The sequence below is a fragment of the Ceratotherium simum genome, chromosome 20 (genome assembly GCF_057802395.1).
Source record: "Ceratotherium simum simum isolate JZ-2026a chromosome 20, ASM5780239v1, whole genome shotgun sequence".
Lineage (NCBI taxonomy): Eukaryota > Metazoa > Chordata > Mammalia > Perissodactyla > Rhinocerotidae > Ceratotherium > Ceratotherium simum.
The window spans coordinates 38351772-38372503 of NC_141919.1; the positions used below are offsets into that span (position 1 = coordinate 38351772).

Sequence of the window (20732 nt, forward strand, 5' to 3'; positions counted from 1 at the left end):
TAACGGCACTCCTAAGTTTCCTTCATATCTCTGATCTCTCTTGTTTATATTTCTCTGGTATGACTAATGTCCGTCTTAAGTTAAACTTGATTTCTTATATATTCAGAAATCCCCCGAGTGCCTGAAGCCCAGTATTCTCAATGGTAGATTGAATGAGCCTCCTTGATGACTGTTTGTACCCCGTCCTGTGTACACATTGGCCTGTCTATGCATCACAATGGGAAAGGACAATTAGCAAATAAACAAACTATTTCTTACCCTTTACCCTTCTGTCACTGCGCTAATTCTAAAGTTAGATATTCTGCTTTATTGATCAAGTCTTAGTAAATGGAAGCTATTTCTACAAATATGTTTTCATTTCATAAGAAGAACTGAGAAACAAAAATGGTTCTCAGGTGGCAGCTACCTACTGATCAAAGCAGCAGGCTTTATTTACTGCAATTATTTAAATGGATTAAAGACCACAGGCGTAGATACAAAACACAATTAATAAACTCTCAGATTGTTTTCTCTTGTTTTCAGTCTTTGACTGTAACGCATATCAGCATAATATAAGGATGTAGTCTGATGAATTATCTTTAATTCATAATTAATATATGCAACTTTTCCATGTCATTCTTAATTTTAAGAATTTCTTAAGCTAAATATACTGTGTGTTTAAAAAATTAAAAGCCAAAGGAGTTAAAATATATGATATACAAACTCATTTCTTATTCTTCCAGGACAAGATTCTTGGATATGCTTTTTTTCTTCCAAGCACTTACTTGGTCCCCATTTTAAGATGTCCTAACTGACGCCATATCTCAGTTTTTGCTATACTCTCTTTTAAGCACCCAGACATCGTTTGCTTTCAAATTCCACATAACCCTATTATTTTGCAAGGATTCACATGACAATTTTTCAGATATAGAACTATAGTTGTATGCTGGAACCATACTATAAATTCTTAGAATAATATTAACATCATTTGTCTTTCTGTGATCACTGACATTGAAAAGGATACTTACTTATTACTGTTTATGAAATTACACTATGGGTCAGGTCCAAGTGTTGAGACAAAAATTAATCACTCTCTCTTTAGAAGGGTCAAGTTTAGGGATGTCAGAGTACCAATTAGAAAATGTGCTTTCATGGCATCTTAATGTTCTAAGAGATTAAATGTACATTCGAAAACATATTTCCACTGTCAGATCAAATCAAATGTGAATATGTACTTATATATTCAGCCCAATTTCAGTCTGAATCAGACCTGTTGTCCACCTCCAGAGGAGAGCTCCCCAGAGATTTATATGGAGACAAATGAGAATTGGTCTTACCCTTTTGGAAGAGAAACTCTCTACAGAGCTGCTTCATTCTCTTGAAAGGAATCAGAAAGTCTCCTAAGGGCTAAACAGAGGGCCTCAGTTTCCCCATAATAACATTTTCTTAAGTGTCTCCCGGGGAAACATGCATAGGAAAATATTGTATTTGGCAGCATGTTTAGGCTATTGGCAGAGGAGGTAACAATTGTTGCCTAGACAGTGCAGAGAAAATGTGGAGGAAAATTCTCTGTAACTGGGAAACACACATTATCCAGGCTCATGTAGAAGAGAAGTGAAGTTCACAATGTACATGAAATCCTACTCACAGAATAATTAATGTCTCCATGGGATGCTTGTGCAATATTTTTAAACTTAACTCTTCAAGTGGATCAACTTGGTGACATTTTGTTTTTCTCTTGTTAAAATGATATCCCTCATAATTCTAAGAGAAATCTTCAAATTCCTTAGGAATCCTCATCAACAAGCAGAATATATGCAAAAAAGACAAGCTCAATCCCAATGTTTCTATTTTTAAAAAGTCTACATTCTCTAAATCTACAGGAGGAGAGAAAAGAATCTGGCAAAGATATCTCTCTGCATCTGGTCCCAAATGCTTCAGAACTGTGTCAAGATCTGAACAATCGATGGAATTCTCTTAAGTGTTATTGACCGTATTGTTATTTTCTCCCTTAGTTACCAACTCTAGATTCCAACGCCATCAGCCTCCCAGCCAAAACCAAACTTGTTCACAATTCCAGGTGTTCTTTATTGGGGGGGGACACTAACCGCCAGCATCCCTCAGCAGCTAGAGAACAAGCAGATAGTGCCCATATTAATACTTTTGCTCCTTAGCGTAATGATGGCATCATTTGAACATTAGAATTGTGATAAATCCATGTAGTCCCAAAGCTGATGGTTGTAGAAGAGAGGAAGAAAGAGTGTTTGGTTTACTTTGATCTTTCATGAGCTTCTCATGTAAAAGTATCCAGAAGCTAAATAATAAAGTATTACATTGAAAGTAAAAAGTATCAGCCCAGGTGCAAACTGTTAGTGCTAACTGATTAACCAATTTTAGTCTTTACATAGATATTTAATGGGATTTAGTAAAATATATAATACTATATATATAGTAAAATATATATATATCTATGCAGAACACATATTTATAAATCTAAAATACAATAAATATTATATACATATATATATACACAAACACTTAGAATATATATTGAAACTAAAGGAAGAAGGACTGAACAGCCATCTTTTGAGTAGATTACAGACAGCACAGATATCCTGTAAACAGCTCTCAAAACAGTAATTTCTTACATTTGTGTAGCGTTTCAAGGTCTACAGAGCCACTCTTGCCAACACTGAATCCTTCTCTGTTACTCATCAGATTTCAGGTAATAGATGGCTTTGGTTCTCTGGACCGTAGCCTCTCAGAACCTGATTGCCCCAGTAGGCACTGAGAATGGGGTTGGTCGGAAAGGTCATTGAGGAGGTTTGGCAATGTGCATGTCTGCCCTGATGACTCCCCTTGCTTCTGTAGGTGGGAGGCCACCCCGTGGACCGCGTGCTCCTCCTCGTGTGGGGGGGGCGTCCAGAGCCGGGCAGTTTCCTGTGTGGAGGAGGACATCCAGGGGCATGTCACCTCAGTGGAAGAGTGGAAATGCATGTACACCCCTAAGATGCCCATCGTGCAGCCCTGCAACATTTTTGACTGCCCTAAATGGCTGGCACAGGAGTGGTCTCCGGTAACTGTGCCTTCTTTCTTTGTTCATTAGGAGAGTAAGTCCACTGTTCCCTCTCATCATCATGACCCCACCGGCTACCCTGTGCAGCTCCCCACTTCTCCTCTTGAGGTGTCTAGAAGCCTGCCAGCTTAGCTCCTGGAGTAGGCATGCCCCAAATCCAGCATGACTAAAAGTAAATGAGTAAATATTCATATACATCTATGCTTCTTCAAGTGACTTCAAGAAGCTTCTATTGCTCCCCATCATGTTCCCGCAAGTGGCAAGGTGAGGCAGATACCTGTCCAGAGTAATTGAGGCCAAATGACTGATCCTGAATCTGAGAAAGCTGCTCTGGTGACAGAGCTCAGTAGACCAAAAGTTTGGTTTCATTTTTTTATTTCTTATACTCTTCTCTATATCCAAAAAAGGGTCTCAGTGGATTAAAATTAAAACTATGTATATTATTCAGTGAAAAAAAGATGATATGAAAATAGAAAAATAATTAGAATGGGGATGAAGTAGGATAGTTAAAAGCAAAAAATTCTAGATGTTAGGGAAGCAGCTGAAACAGCTTAAACATAAAATGTTGTTTTGTATTTCCTTGCTGCTAATGCTACAAGGTTTGAAAGGGCAAAGGAGATAGAAAGATGAGGGGATAAACCATCGTGCCCTCAGCCACAGAGATGGCAAAAGACTCTTCACTTAGCTACATGGCTTTGTGATGGCAAGTCAGAGCTGATGTTTCTCTCCATCTAGAGTTGCTCCCAGGCATATAGAACCACTGGAGGTGCTGTCTACATCTGGCCATTGAATCACTTCCTTTAAACATTTTTTTCCATGTCAATATAATCAATGGGATCAGCCATGCTGCAAAGTAAATTAGCTATGATGACAGTGAGAAAAATTTTCATGTCTACGTGGGAGCCAACATTTCTCATCTTTTGGACCTGACAGTCATTAGCAAAATAACGAAATAAAATTAAAATGCAGCATTGGTGATCAAAATTGCGCACCCTCTACAGTTTCTTTCCTCTTTCTTTTTGCTGCTTGGTTTGGGACTTTGCACACAGCGGGCGTGTAAGGACTGCTGACTGACTAAGCCAAAGCTAAGAAATTGAAAGTGATTTAATTGTCAGCCAGCTTCACCCCAAACAGCCAACTAGAACAAAGATCCCATGACTGGTAAGAAGTGGTCTAAAGCCACCAGGAGTCCTTGTACAAACGCTGTCCTTTAAAATGTCTCAGGTGGGAAGGAAGAAAAATAAACAAGGCTTTGCCTATGAGTCTCCTCTCTCTTGCGCTCTCCTTCCAGTGCACGGTGACGTGTGGCCAGGGCCTCAGGTACCGTGTGGTCCTCTGCATCGACCATCGTGGAATGCACACTGGAGGCTGTAGCCCCAAAACCAAGCCCCACATAAAAGAGGAATGCATCATACCCACTCCCTGCTATAAACCCAAAGGTAACTTGGCGGGGCTCTGTTAGCAGTCTTCTCATTGTTGTGTGTATTCGGGTGCTGTTTAAACTCCTTGGTACATTTTTAAGTATCCTAAGTGTTCTTAGTACCTGTTCTTTGTAACTTAGAGTCCACTAAATGGACTTAACTCTTTTTTAAAACCTTTCAAATAGTTTGCTTGCAAATTGCTATTAAGCACTACATATTTATATAATTCTCTCCTGGGTCATAAAGCTGTTTGAAGACTGTTGCTGAAAAACGTCAGATACATATGCTTGAAAAGAGATATTATAGAGATATTGTAGAAATATATGTGCAATTTGCTATTAAAAACAACGCAGTGAATCCAAGAGTGCCTACTTTAAGCGTGAAATGCATTAGGAAGCCTCTAACTTCAAACTGATGAAACAGAAAGCGCTTGCTTTTTACATAGAAAATTAAAACGTTAATGTGAGACTGGATTCCAGAATCATAATTTGAAATGAAAAATGGAATAAATCAGACTGCAAATAATTTATAAAAAGTAAATTTTAGAAAAGTTCAACTTACTGAGCAAGATTTATTATAATTATACTGGGACTCTCAGATTAGCATGGGTACTAAGCTGACTTCTTTGCTAATATCGTTATAGTCTGTGTCAATGAAATAGAAAATTCCAAACTCACAAACCGTTCAGAAGTAAAGAACTCCTGATTATAAGCTTCCTCCTATTTTTAATATTAAACATGATTCCCATTTCTTTCTTAATTTATTTCTTCAAACCACGGAGTTTCTCTGAAAATCATCCACAGTGTAGCTCTTTATTATACGAGAGGCTGCTCTGGGTGGAAGTGAATGACATCATGAAATCTAAATTAATGACATAAAAGGAAACCAAAAAACAAAAACCTACCAGAAATCCTGATTAATTTCAATCACTACCTCTCTCTGTAAGCCTGTTTTCTTGTCTGTAAAATGAGGATAATGATAGTAACTACCTCAGAGACCATGTGAGGATTAAATGAGATAACAATGCAAATAGAGTACTTAGCCCACTGCCTGGCATATAATAAGTTTTCCACAAATGTTATCTTCAGCTCTTAACACGCGAGGAAGTGGCCACTGGTATGTCAACCAGGATTCAGTTCAAATACACAGTGAAGTATTACAAGCCTACTCTTAGTGGGGACCTGAATGCTTCATTATTGAAAGACAGAGATGGCTCGCGCTGTCAGAGATGGCGGCGTTGACTGAGTCCTTTAGTTGGGAAAGATGGGCTAGCCGTAAAATGATGTATGTATAGCTACCATGTTGCTGTGTTTAAAATGTCAGTAAATCCTCTTGGCTTTGGCAGTTTTACATTTCTCACTCACTCTCTTTTTTTGTGTGAGGAAGACCAGCCCTGAGCTAACACGTGTTGCCAATCCTCCTCTTTTTGCTGAGGAAGATTGGCCCTGGGCTAACATCTGTGCCCATCTTCCTCTACTTTATATGGGAGGCCTGCTGCCACAGCATGGCTTGCCAAGCAGTGCCTCGGTGCGCACGCGTGCCCGCGATCCGAACCTGCGAACCCCAGGCCGCCGCAGCGGAGCACGCACACTTAACCGCTGTGCCACCGGGCAGGCCCCTGACTTTATTTTCTGAATACACAATTGCTGCACATAGAGGATGAGAAGTGATGCCGCTAACTTAAAATAGTCAATTATTTATTAGCTCTGTCTTTACCAACCCACTTAAGAGAAAGAAAAGCAGTTTGTGGTTAACTATCAAGAATAAAATCTGGATTTTCACAACTGAGTGCTGAGTCTGGCTCTCTAAACATCATTAAAATGCCATATAATTCTGTGGTATATGCACATATAGACATATTTCTTTCATCTTTACAATTATATGTTATAAAATAGTGATAGAGCTTCACTGGCTCATACTATAAAGGCAAATATGCCATAAATGACCCTAATAAATATGTCAGAACGGGAATCTTGGCAGTTACTTCTGTAGCAGCAGTTATAAGCTCCTTCTTTCTTTTTCTCCTCCACAATTTTTTTCCAGGAAGTAGTTAGGAAGCTTGTTCTGAATTGTTTGGGCAAAGCTAAATAAAGAGGTGAAACAAGTCAAATTATGGGTTATGGACCCTAAATTGCTCATATTCAATTGTCAATGAGCCTTGGGGCAGTAGTGAATGAGTCAGAGATCTAAAGCCATGTTTTGTGAATTTCAGAGTGTCAATTTTGTTTGTCTTTGACAATATAGCATAGATCACACTTAGCCAAAAGAAAAAAGAAAAACGAATTAGAATTTATGAAAGTATCACAGTATAACTTATGGGGCTTTGTGTTTGTTTTAAAAGGTAAATATTGCTCTTTTTTCAGCAGGAAATGGTGAAAAAATACTTTGACGACTATATACATATTGAGCTGTTGCTCCTAATTATGACTTTTGTAATAAAAAGACTTTCCTTTGCTCTTTAACATAGTACAGGGGAAGCATATACACAGAGACTAGTATTATTAAACATTTTAAAATCTAATTCTGGACCAGCCCCGTGGCTTAGCGGTTAAGTGCTCTCACTCCGCTACTGCGTCCCGGGTTCGGATCCCGGGCGAACACCGATGCACTGCTTCTCCGGCCATGCTGAGGCCGCGTCCCACATACAGCAACTAGAAGGATGTGCAGCTATGACATACAACTATCTACTGGGGCTTTGGGGAAAAAAAAGGAGGATTGGCAATAGATGTTAGCTCAGGGCCGGTCTTCCTCAGCAAAAAGAGGAGGATTAGCACGGATGTTAGCGCAGGGCTGATCTACCTCACAAAAAAAATAAATAAAATAAAATCTAATTCTTTTTTTTTCTTGATATAACCATCATCAGAGGCAGAAATTTACCTGACAACTTATTTGCAGTTATCAACATAGTTTCTAAGTAGCAGAAAATCAAGAAGTGGTGAGGAGAAAAAGGAACTTCCCTGAAATGGCAAATTGGTTCTAACCTCTTCTCTTTCATGTGTGTGCACTTAATTCTCAGAGAAACTTCCGGTCGAGGCCAAGCTGCCTTGGTACAAACAAGCTCAAGAGCTAGAAGAAGGAGCTGCCGTGTCTGAAGAACCCTCGTAAGTTTTAAAACCACAAGTTGTTTTGCTGTTGAAGCTGACTGGTCTCAAGAAAGCAGTGTCTCACTGGTTGTGGCTTTCCTGGGCTCTGAACGAAGTGTGATCCTCTTACCAAGGGCGCAGTGAGGCTTAGGGGCTGTCAAATTGGAGATTGATCAGTTTCAGGGTGTTTCTCAAAACTTATGATTGCTCTCTAAATACCTTTCAATTTTGAAGTAAGAAAATGAAGGTGTCATGCCTACCTTCTTCTCCAAAATCGGACATCCTCTTTTCCAAGAGGCCAAAGGTGAGAAGGCCCAGGCTGCATCTGATGATGTGACATAGATTTGACATGAAAATCCGGGCAGCTTTTCGCACTTCTTATCTCCCAGCCTTGCAATATAGCCACTCAAAAATTAAAGGGTAAGTAGAATACATCTGAGGGCAGAGGAAGTTTATTAGCTTTTCTTTTCCCTTTCCTGCTGGGATTGGTATCAAATGGATACTAGGTCTTTGCCTCACTGCGTCATGGTCCCATACCTGCTGAGTTTCATCAAGGCCATGAAATTTGTAACACCACTAGGCACAGATTTTCCAGATGCTTCAGCAGAGGAAACAAAGAAGAGAGACAAACATAGTTTAACGGACTGATTGATTGATTGATCAATAACTGTATATTGATTCTACTAGAAAATGCTGATGGGCATATCTGCTGTATCATTTTTAAAAATAAGGGAAAGTATTTTATTGGTGAATTTCATTTGTGACCAAAGCAACTTCTCAGATTGATGATTTTCTAGATTAATTTATTTAATACAAGTCCTAGGCTCTGTGCTATGCAGTGGTACATAAGACATGTTCCTCACCCTCCAGGAGCTCACAGGATAGCATGTAGGATATGAAATGGTTTCCAAATTCAACCCATAGTTTAAATTTTACTAGAAATATAAGTTAACATTATAATCTATATATTCAAAAGCAATTTAGGATTTTCTCAGAATCATCCTGTTTGAAGCTAAATCTGATACGGTTTGCCAGAACACAAATTTTCTTCCTGACTCACACCCTAAACAGCAAGAGATTGAGAAAGAAATCCAAAATACGGATTGGTACAATGACCAAAGTTCGTTTGCAAAGAAATGGTATTCAGTCACTTGGTGTCAAAGAACAATGGTTCATACGTTAGGTAACACATTTCTTACTTAAAAGGACAATAAGGAAAATGTAAATTCTTTCTGAACTATAAAGTTACTACAACACCTTTTTCTACTTCTTTGAGAAAAGGCTTTAAGAAGAAGGAACTAGGGGCTGGCCCAGTGGTGTAGTGGTTAAGTTTGGCGTGCCACTTCGGCGGCCTGGGTTCACAGGCTAAGATCCTGGGCATGGACTTACACCGCTCATCAAGCCATGCAGTGGCAGCAACCCACATACAAAATAGAGGAAGATGGGCACAGATGTTAGTTCAAGGCCACTCTTCCTCAAGCAAAAAAAGGAAGATTGGCAACAGGTGTTAGCTCAGGGCCAATCTTTCTTACCAAAAAAAAAAAAAAAAGAAGAAGAAAGAACTAACCATTGCAGAATTTTGGAGGAAAGGCAGTGGTTAAAGACTGCAGTGCAAACTTTAAGTGAGTATATGAAGGCTTAAAACTTTTTGTTTCTCTCCTGCCAGTACCTGGCTTGTCAGGCCTTCTTGCTGCTGGAGAGGAAGTAAGCAGTTGATTTCACAGGGGTATTAACTCTTTAATCCACTAAGGTTCTATTTAAGACACAGAAAGAGGCCATGTAATTGGAGATAGTTACTCGTTATATGTACTCTTAGGTTAAACACATTTAAAACCAGATATGTATTATTTTACCTAAATAAACTCTGCTCTCTTGTACACTACATTTTATCATTTGGTCTAAAGCATAATCCTATATATAATACTGCAATATGACCAATGTTAAATAATATAACACAGTTGAAATTAAATCAAAACATCTTACATCAATAATTAAACATTGTTCCCATTATTAGATACTTCTCAAATGAAAGCCGTAAGTAGAGTTTAATGCTTCTGCAGAAGCGTTGCCTAGACATTGGTCAAGCATATTCTGTAATGAATGTTTTCCACTAAAGATCTGATTAAGATGCATTATGTTTAACTTTAATCTTAATAAAGTCCCTAAAGTAAACACATAGTTTTAGCCATTTAAACTATAGCCATATATTAGATTATTAAATTTTACCCCTGGTGTAATGGAATTGCCATCTTGGCATGATTAATCTGAATTGAAGTAAATTGTAATTGGAGTGCCGGTGCCAGCTCAAGGAAATGTATACAATTATGCTCAGAAGAATAATTATTTTATACCGAAATGAAATAAATGACAGCTGTAGAATAATGCAATGAAAGGTATATGGTTTCCACATTTTAATACACTTTACATGTTTAGCACTCTGAACCCTAGGAAAGGCCCTATGTGTCACATTATTTTTTTTTTTTTTTAATTTAAAAAACATAATTTTGCATGTTCTTAATTCTTTCTTTTTTTTAAACCACATAGACTAGTTTCTAAATGTATGTAGCAACCTATAATTACTCTCCATAGTATAATGAAAAAATGATATACTGTCAGCAAGTCTTTCCTTCCCCCCACCAAGAGACTCACATTGCTGAAATTAAATGGTAATGTTTCGAAGCTGTGACTGTCACTTCTGAACTGCTCCAGAGAAACAGGAACAATGGTACAGAACTATTATCTCTCACTTGAGTCCAGCTAACGTGGAGAGTTCCGTAGTAAAACAGCAAATATTATTTATTTCCCCTTACGTAAAATGAAAATATTATCACCAGCCTGTCTCATTGAATGACATAAAAAAATCAGTAGCTTAAAGTCTTTAGCATATGGAGACACTGTTATTGAATATTAGATACTTTTGGTAACCCCAAAATGAAAAAAATAATGGGTTAGCGCTCTGGCCAAAAATATGTTGGAAAGCAGCCACTCTAAGATATGTTTAGAAGAAAACTATGATTAAAGACTAAAAACTGAACTACCAAGAAATAACTAAAAATTTAGAGAACAGATGTATGTATGTACCAGCATTGTTGTTCCACTAAACTAAATGCCATGTGGAAGATACAAATACAGATGTTAGTGTCAGAGAATAGGTGAAATGAGGAGTGAGACTGGGTCACGTTATGGTCATATACTCAGTATATTGAGATTATCTTATAAAGCTGCAGCCTCATTCAGAAATACTTTTGGACATTGATTGTTTTTTTTTCCTTAGCAACAGACTGATTTATTTATGACGTATTTGAATCATATGGTACCAAGGCAGGAATATTGTGATGAATATATTTTCTTGACGTAAAAAATTATTTCCTGGGGCCGGCCTGGTGGTATAGTGGTTAAGTTCACATACTCCACATCGGCGGCCCAGGGTTCACAGATTCGGATCCCAGGGGTGGTCCTACATACCACTCATCAAGCCATGCTGTGGCAGCATCCCACATACAAAATAGAGGAGGATTGGCACAGATGTTCGCTCAGGGCCAATCTTCCTCACCAAAAAAAAAAAAAAAAAGATTTCCTAACCCACTTGTGGGAGTCATACCCTCTAGACAGATTTTTCACTGGTGGCCACGGTTTTTCTTGATCCAGGCACATGTTTTTATCAAGTTTTCCTGACAACCAGTAGCAAGAATCTTTAAGCGAAGTATTTTTGTCTCTCGCCATTGAACAGAACAATGTGAGCAAGATCCAACCCCAAACCGAGACTGAGAGATGTGGGGCTTTAGCCAGTGAAGCTGATCCAGCACAGACAATCTTAAAAATAAATGCAATCAAGTGAACTTGCTCCTGAGGATCTCAGCTGAGGAATCAATAGAAACCCCTGCTACCCAATTAACACAGACGGAATGAGGGTTAGAGTTGCATTTTTCTGAGGGATAAGGGCAGTGTCATTCTAGCACTAGAAATAAGGGGATGGAAAAATGATGAAGTTCTCTTCTGCTGTTATTCGAACTATGTCTTTTTGAACTTGCCTCAGGTGATGACAGTATCGTTAGGTTTAGGACACATCATTTAAATACCAGATGGAGCCCAGCTCGCTGCTTCTGCTGACAAATAGCTGGGAATAGCTTTCCATGTATTTTTTAAACCTCAAAATTTTACTTTTATTTGGTGAGGGATCAGAACTACAATGTGGTAGTACAGCTATAGTCATTAATCAGGTATAAGCTAAAGAAATTACTGACTTGGTTTCTAATCTCCTATTTTTATACCTTACTTTCAGTCTTTGTTGAGATGTATGCATGAACATCACGACCACCTCAAGCCAAGTCCACATTATGACCACTTTGACACCTTAACTTCTTGAGCAAAAATGATACTATGGTGACCTCTAGGACATGTAAAGACAGTTCGTCTACTGTTGCTATACCGGAAGTTCATCAGTTGGCCTTCTTAAAAAGCCTGTTCTCACTTGGAATAGGAAGGAAATTGTTCATTGCCTTAACTCCTTCAGGCCATGAACAAGCCACCCAATGCCTTAGAAGGTATAGTCTGTTAAGGGAGGCAGGTGTAAGAAAAAGGTGTGGCCTGGAAGCTCCAGAAGCTCTGCCTTTCTCTTTCCAGACTTCCTGCTGTCTGAATCAAGTCATTCCAGGGAAAGGAAGCGAGAACTAATTGGGCACCTGGGGAAGCCAGGTTCCTCCCAGATTCATTTCAGTTGCCAGGAGTTCTGCTTGGAAGCTCAGAACAAACAACAGGAGACAGGTGCCTCCTTTGGGCACTAGAGACCAACACAGCCATTTTAACCAGCCACGCCCTCATCAAACCCTGGCACACAGCGAGTGGAGGGCCTTAACGGTGCTGTCCTCTCGAAGGGAGGATGGGGTAGTCCTCTGTGCCTTGATCTTGCACTTTAAAAATCTTGAGTTATCTTATTAGATTTTCAGTTAACAGCTTTACTGCATGGTTAAGAAAACATTTTTGTGCTTCAACACAATACTCAAGCTTTAAATGTATTGCCATAAATAACCTCGGTGCGCGTCATTAAAAAAAGGAATAAGAAGAAGAAAGAAAGCAGGCAGAAGGCAGCACTAATATCTGGATGCCAGATGGCATCAGCTTAGTGATGGGGCTGATTCAACAAGAAACAAAGGGAAATGCCTGTCATGCATCTGTGTGAACAGAACCCACAAGGAATTAGATACAGAATGAAAAGTCAATGGGTCGCCATGGCAGTCCTGTAGTCATTAAATGCCTTGTTTACCTTGTTGGAAATAGTATTTAAATACATAATATTTAAGCATATGTTTACGTTAGACCAAATTTACATCCAGTACGTTGTCTGAGAATGTGAATGGCTTAACTCAGTGGTTAAGAATGTGAATTCATATTTAAAAAAATAAACATGGCTAGAAATGTTAATTGTGTCACATGTGTTTTTATATTTTCCCCCAAAGAATATTTAGGGAATCATACATCAGTAATGGATCCAGATAGTTTTGCTGTTTATATCCCCAATACAAGGTGCCTGAGTTACATTCTCTTTGTGAATCTCAGGCCACAGAAAATAACAGGAAAATCTTGTGTATATATAGAAACACTTTTCTTAAGAATCAAGAGTCATCTCGGGGCCAGCCGGGTGGCACAAGAAGTTAAGTGCACACGCTCCGCTGTGGTGGGCCGGGGTTCACCGGTTCGGATCCCAGGCGCGCACCGACACACCGCTTGTCAAGCCATGCTGTGGCGGCGTCCCATATAAAGTGGAGGAGGATGGGCATGGATGTTATCCCAGGGCCAGTCTTCCTCAGCAAAAAAAAGAGGAGGATTGGCAGATGTTAGCTCAGGGCTGATCTTCCTCACAAAAAAAGTCATCTCACCTAAGATTGAGAAATTTAAACACTATTTGCTGATCATTAAACCAACATAAAGGATGTTGAAGCAGAGCCAGGTTGAGCATTAGAATGACAGCTTTAAAAAGCACAAAAGCATTTAATTTTGAGAGGTGGCACGTGGCAGAGCTAAAGCCTCACACTGGCCAGACTGAATCAGCCCTTAGCCTCCCAGCAGTCATGACCTCTCACTTCCAACTCCTTCCTTTCTGGAAGGAGTCTCGTCTCCATCTACCCAAGTCATTCTCATCCATTTTATCATCTGCAACAGTGGAATGCTTCATGTAAGTTCTCTGGCCGATTATGCATTTCAGATGACTTGGGAGAGTCAGTGGACCTGCTAATTGTTCACACATCCTAATGAAAGAAGCTAAATTTGCTCACAAGTCACCTGCTCTGTGCCCTGCTTTGTGTCAGGTGCAGATACTATAAGAATAAACCCAATAGTCCTTGCCCTCAAGAAACCTTGAGTGCATTCTTATCACAGGAATGGTAGAATTGTGACCAAACTGTTGAGTTTTGTCCAATTATCCACAGATTGAACAAATGAGCTAGCTGTTTTGAGGAAAAGCCATTTGATCTTTGGGTAGGCATAGCATGATAGTGTTATTGATTTAAAAAGGAATGTAGGAGAATTATTTATTGAATTCCCAAATTCTCTTCACTACCATATGTTTCTCTGAGCTAAAATGTCAGAATAGTTAAACTAGTACATGGTAAGTCACAAATATGAGAAATAAATGAGAGAAGAAATGTAATACACACTGAAAGGGTTTGGGAGAGATGTTGATGTGAACTAATGTTTGGCAGATTATGACAGAACTTATTTGATTCTGACTTTGGCTCCAAACTAGTATTTGAGGAAAGATTATTGGGTCTTTTTAAGTAGCAAATGATCAAATATTTTGTACCCATCTATGTACCTCAATGATTCCTATCTATATATTGAAAACAGGCTACAGAAACCACAGATAAATCTCCTAAAATTTGAATTTTTTTCAGACACATCATGCTACCAACTGTGTGAGTTGGTGAGGGGTGATTCTGTGTATTTGTGTGCTCAGACAAGGATATAGCCCTGCTGGGATCAAAGCAAAAAACAGTTTAATTATTGATCATACTCCCATGCAGAGCAGCAATGTGCACAGTGGTGAAAAGTGTGGGCTCCTGGCAGACTGCCTGGGTGTCAATCTTGGATCCCCCACTAGCAACAGGGGACCCTGGGCAAGTCACTTACCCCTATAGGCTGTAAATTCCTCATTTGTGAAATGAGCATAATAATGATATCTACATCATATGGTTATTGTGAGGATTAAGTTATATGTAAAGTACCTGGTATGCAGGAAGCTCTCTGTATGTGTTGACTATGGTTGTACTAGGCCTTTTCTAGCATCATTCATCTTCCTAGAGAACCATTAAGGGAGTAAAAATGTATAATAATCACTCATTTACAAATGGAGAAATTGAGGCAGATGTTGTATCTGCCTCACATGTGTTGTATCTAATGGCATGTGAGAGAAAAGTACAATTTAACCCAAAATTCAGCTAGTAGTTCCCCAGCTACTCCCACCTCCCTACCTCTCTTCTATACTGAGCTCTTTGAAGACTCACTTGTAAGCATCACGCTTTGAATTTAGCCCAGAGTTTATTCTCAGGGTTAGTTACCTTTATTTGAATGAAAGGGAATCTATAGGGAATTGCAAAAATTAATAAGGAAAGTTTAGAAAATGCTTGGGTCGAAAAGCATCCTCTCTCAACTCTGAGTTAAATATAGTTGATCCCCCTAGATTGCTCCCAGCATTCACTGAGACAGAAAAATCAATAATAAATTCAAGAGAGCAGACAGAGCCATTTTTATGTAGTCATTAGAAAAGCCTGTATTGCAAAGCGAGAAATTCTAAATTCGTCAGCTCCTCCCACCATCTCCACTTATTGCTCGTTCTGTAGCTGCTTTCAGAAAGCTAAATCTGAACTATTGCTCAGCTGAGCCCTAGAGAGTGACAAAGACAAATTAATGGGATCCTTGTGTGCTAAAATAAAGCATGGACCCTGTCACCACCAATATATGTTAAGTCCATTAAGGTCATTTTTAATGAACTGAACTTTTCATTGGAAAGCTTTGCCAAACTTGTTGAATTAAAGGAGAGAAATCTTTACAAAATTGCAAGATAAACTAATTTCACTCCGTGCAAAGAAGAAATGGTTCATGAAGAGTGTTCTGAGTTTACAATATTTTAGATTTTTATCAAAGTCAGGGAAAATAATATACATTGAAAACTACATTCTGGTTTTAAGCTGAGAACTACAAATGCACTAATAGCGTTGTAAGCTATAGCGGCATTATAGTCCCTAGGACATGGGTTTTTAAATAATCAGACTAGCCTCAAGGAAAACCAAACTTTTACATCATGTTCTGTTCACACAGCTCAGAAAAGCAATGGGAGAGAAAGATGGTCTGAAACGAGTGTCATATCCTCATTTTTCATTTGTGAAGAGAGTAATTTGGCTCCATCTGCTACATATAGTTAGTGATCTGTCTTCTCTTTTCCCCAAAACTCTGTGCGTATTGAGTTTTAAAGAGTAGACAGAAAGATAAGGACTCTGCTCGGGCTCCTCGGACCTAGGAACAATTTCAAAATGGTCCAGAGCCTTCACTGTTGGGTAGCTGCTGGTAGGATAATGGCAGAGTCATGTATAAATTACTGAAGGCTGCCTCTGGCTCAAAACTGCCCAAAAATCCTCTTCTTCTATAAAATAGCATTTTTATTGAGACTAAATTGAAGTGTGATAGACACAGAATTTAAACTTGCCTCAGGCTACATGATAACCCAACACCCCATCAAGCTGAAGTGAGGCTGGCACATACTGCCCGAGTACAGCTGTAAGAAATATAAAGTGAATAAGCTCACTACTAAAATTTTACTAAATCTGGGCACAATAACTTTTAAAAAGACCAAAAGAAACTCCTACCACAGGAAAACAGTTTGTCTCCTCATGCCAATGCTTGGAACTGAGAGGCATGATTTAATTTCTTTGAGTTTTTAGGCTACTGCCTCTTTAGCACTGTGGGACCAATACTCTTAGAAACTGATTATTAACTGTGTTTCTACGAGCTTTTCTCTTACTGTTAAAGAAGAACAACCTCCTGATGGTCGACAGGCCCCTCCTTTAGTAGGAGACCTTCTAGTATCTTGTCTGGAATCATATCAGAGAAAGCTAGGTCGGAACTGCAAAACGAGTTTACCAGGGTACTTAAGTATGAGGTTCCAGGCCTTGAAAGAGCCCAGTAGTCTCTGACTCATTGAAACTTTGAGAGAACTCCCTCAGCATTTCCTTCTGGCATAAAGTCTCTTTGAAGGGAAAATGTGCCCTTTAATGTAGTCAGCCTTTCTTCCCCCACTTCTAGCACTGAGCATTTCTGCAAGAAAGTCATTGAAGCATTCTTGCAGAGGCCAGCTGCCTCTCAACAAACCGGAAAGGGCATCATTATCATGAGAAAATGAAGTCTGCTACTTGGAAAATGCCACTAACTGTGGCTCTCTCAATGCTGCCTTAGTGTCTTTTGGAATTGGGTCCTTCCTTCTTATTTATTTATTTATTTATTACTGGTTAGTGACATTAGACAGGGCAGTCATTGAATTTTTTTTCAAATAGTTATATTGGTGGCTGCATCAAAATTGTCATTTGTTTTGTTATTTTAATCTCCAGGATCGTTCTTTTCTTGGTTATACTATGGGGCACCTCACAGCGCAGACCCGAACAACTCAGGCATGATACTTAAGGATTTGAGGAACCTATGGAAAAAACCAGTGCTTCAGATGTTTTGTGGAGTGGTGTGCTGGACTCCTTTGAAAAATTTTGCTTGGAGACTTCAATATGAGTTGCATAACTAGCATGAATTATTTGCAGCTCTAGAGAGTTGTAAGCAAACAACAGCAGTTGAGAAATCTGTTCATAATTCCACATTCAGATCAAGTATCCTTGACTAAAGATCTTTCACAATAAATTAGATTCTCATTTATTTGGAATGATTTAGGTGTGGTTCTAAGTGAATGTAGAGGCATATTTTGGATGCATCCCCCCAAAACTTTAATGCTCTAGCTATATTTTTCAATAATCATTTTAAGGTTGTCTTAGTATTATGGGTTTTATAATTAATTTTTATAAATAATTTATAATATAATTTTGGAGAGTTTTTAAAAATCTTCCCTTTTAATTTCGTTGAGAGACACTAAATAACTAAAAATTTTTACATGAGGTCTTTGGATCTCAGGTAAAATTAAGACATAGACGAGAGGAGGTGTTTCTCGTTCCCTTTTTCCAAGTTTTTTCCCACCCAGCTGCAATTTCTTTTCTCATATATCTAAATGCCTCTTCACTCCAGATGCCAAGATGCCCAGCTTTGGTTTAGGTAACTGCACCTTTTCCTAAAGATTTTTACTCCATTAACATCTCAAGGATTGCCCAGAATCAGGAGGAGAACCAACTTTTCAAAACTAAAGAAAAAGAATAGAGAAAGAAAGATTGGGTTAAAAATAAGACAATGCAATATGGAATAACATCAGTACCAATAAAGTATGGTGATTTTTTTACCCCAAATGACATATTTATACAAAAGACTTCCTGGTTGATTTGGGGTAGAATTACTTATACAATATTTTATTTTTCCAATATACTATCTTCCAGATCCCTCTGTGGCCACTAGTTAAATGATAAAGTTTTAGAAAGGGAAAAACCATGATTCTCATGCGAATATGAAATGAACATCTGTCAAAGATTTTATTTACTTCATTAATCAATGAGGGAACCAGGAAGATGTTATAACCAATTCAAAGGAAATTTGAAAGGACCATACATACTTAGGCAAATAAGAATGCTGAAATGAATTTACAAACAGATGCAAAATGGGTCTATCCATAGGCCAATAATCAATTGCATTCCACTAGACACAATTAATCTGTATTTCTATGGGCAAGAATCATTTGCATTATCAGTTTTCTGCAATTTATAGAGTGGTAAAATAGCTCACGGTCAATGAAAGATTGCAATAACTTTGAAGGATGCACTTAACAGGATACCCAGTAATCCTTTGGGTCTATTTTAAAGTCTTTTGTAATTTTTGCCTACACTACTCAGTTCATTCCCTCTTCTCTCCTCCCCCTAATATCATGTCACCACTCTCATACACAAACATACACCAAAAGGAAAAGGGAAAAGAAATCCACAACCCCTATCAACTGAAAACTCAAATGTAATAAGATTGAAAACTAAAGTAAAATTAAGTATTTCTAATGTGATTTTCTGCAAGTTTCAATTTGCATTTTGAAACCAGAGAATGAGGCAAGGCTCGTAACAGCATCAAAATAACATGCCTATGACACTACTCATATTTTGTACAACCCCAATGATTTTTCAAACATGTATATGAGAAAGGAGGAGAGAGGAAAGTAAGAGGAGAAAAGGAAAAGTTAAATATCTTAGTTATAGACCATGCCTGCATAAAACTAGAGCCTAGTTGTGGCTAATATCTGCAGTGGCATGAGACTAACCAAGAGTGAATTGTTTCTGTTTAGCGTTATAGTAATAAAGTGATTGTTTTTATTATTTCAGTCCATGCTTCTGACTCCATAATAGCCACTAATAACCACTTTGGGAATTGACAAGTGAATTTGATTATCAGTGTTTTCTATTTCATAAAAGGAACTATGATAATAACTCTAATTAAAGGATAAGGTTTTTTGTTCATGAAATAAACAATTAAGCTTGCAAATCGAAGACCAGACAGAAGCATAAATCATTTATTTGCCAGGTTTCTTTTTAATTTCCTGGAGATGGGAAGACTAAATGCAGAAATGGCATCAGTCCTCTCTGAAGTTCTAGCCCCTTTTTTCAAGAACTCACTTATCCAGCCATTCTTCGTTCATCCAGCAATAGTGCTGCTGACAAAAAGAATTTCAAAATTACCCAAATTAAACTTCAATAACAAGAACTTTTTCGTTGTACATTTGTACATAAACAGGACTTTTTTAAAAAAACCTGTTGACTCCATTTTAAAGGTTCTTACTCTGCAAGTACTATTCAGATTGAGTCTTCTCAATGTTACATTTAAACCTCCTAGCTCACTTGCCTGCCCTCTCAGTGACCTTGCTTCCTCCCACTTGTGGCCAGAAAGCTCAAGATAGTAAATATAGAGTTGGGAGATCTAGGGATGTGGGGAAAAGTTTCGTATGTAAAACAGTTATTATTCATTTGGCCATTTGCACTATTAGATATTTTTCTTTTGAAATATAATCTCCTGCCTTCAACGAGAGAGAATATATTTTATCACACAGTGTATGCACTAGAGAAATTAAGATGACTGCCAGAAGACAGCACCACTTAGAGCCAAATTGTTGTTAATTGGTGTGAACTTGATGAAGACCTAAGGATAGTGGGTTGGGAGACAAGCTAGTAAGGCTCTTTGACATTTGATAAGACTCTCACTTGGGAGACGTAAAGTAGATTTTTATTGTTTTTGCTATTAACCCTAAATGTCTAGACAGTCGAAAATACACACACACACACACACACACACACACACACACATTTATTTTCATCTAGATGCTGGTTTAAAATAAACCAGTTTCAGCCATTGCAACGAATTCATGGGGCTTAGGGAGCCCTTTCTACTTTGTTTGCTTTTGGTGTATCTTCCTGGTCCTGGAAAGAGACCAAATGCAATGTGATTCACCTTACAGGCAAGGACAGCTGAGGGTTTAGTTTGTGCATCATTTATATTCTAGATTTCATCTGGGACTCACTTTGGAAAATAAAACATAAACAAATCAGTTTAGCTACTTCTCATTCTTATAAGCTTATATATATGGAAAAAGATGGAAATGAAGACCTAAAATAAGTCTGGAGATTGTTTATGAATCTCAGTGTGTTTGGTAAAAGCAGGAGTTGGGTAGAGCAAGAGTTGTAAAATTATAGCCCACAGGCCAAATTCAGACCCTTCCACCACCCTTCCCATCCCCCCAACCCCAGTTTTTGTAAATAAAGTTTTACTGGAACATAGCCACACTCATTTGTTGACATATCATCTATGGCTGCTTTCATACTACATTGGCAGAGTTGAGTAGTTGCAACAACAAAGACCCACAAACATACCCCACAAAATCCAAAATGCTCCTCTCACAGAGCCTGTGTTCACCTGGAAATACTGCCTTGCCATTGGTCACAGCCTGGGAGTCTTGAAGGTACTCCTACCATGCATGCCTCAGTCAGACTCTTCTCAAAGGGACTC

General features: G+C 38.4%; 1 protein-coding gene across 4 annotated transcripts in view; it reads left to right on the plus strand.

Annotated features, from left to right (window-relative positions):
- Positions 1-20732, plus strand: part of ADAMTSL1 (ADAMTS like 1) — an 862240-nt gene that overhangs the window by 665434 nt on the left and 176074 nt on the right. For all 4 annotated transcript variants that reach the window (XM_087444657.1, XM_087444659.1, XM_087444656.1 and 1 more), the window contains 3 exons: positions 2851-3055; positions 4347-4494; positions 7493-7577. In XM_087444657.1, coding sequence (XP_087300783.1) covers positions 2851-3055; positions 4347-4494; positions 7493-7577 — 438 coding nt within the window. The remainder of the gene's footprint in view (positions 1-2850; positions 3056-4346; positions 4495-7492; positions 7578-20732) is intronic.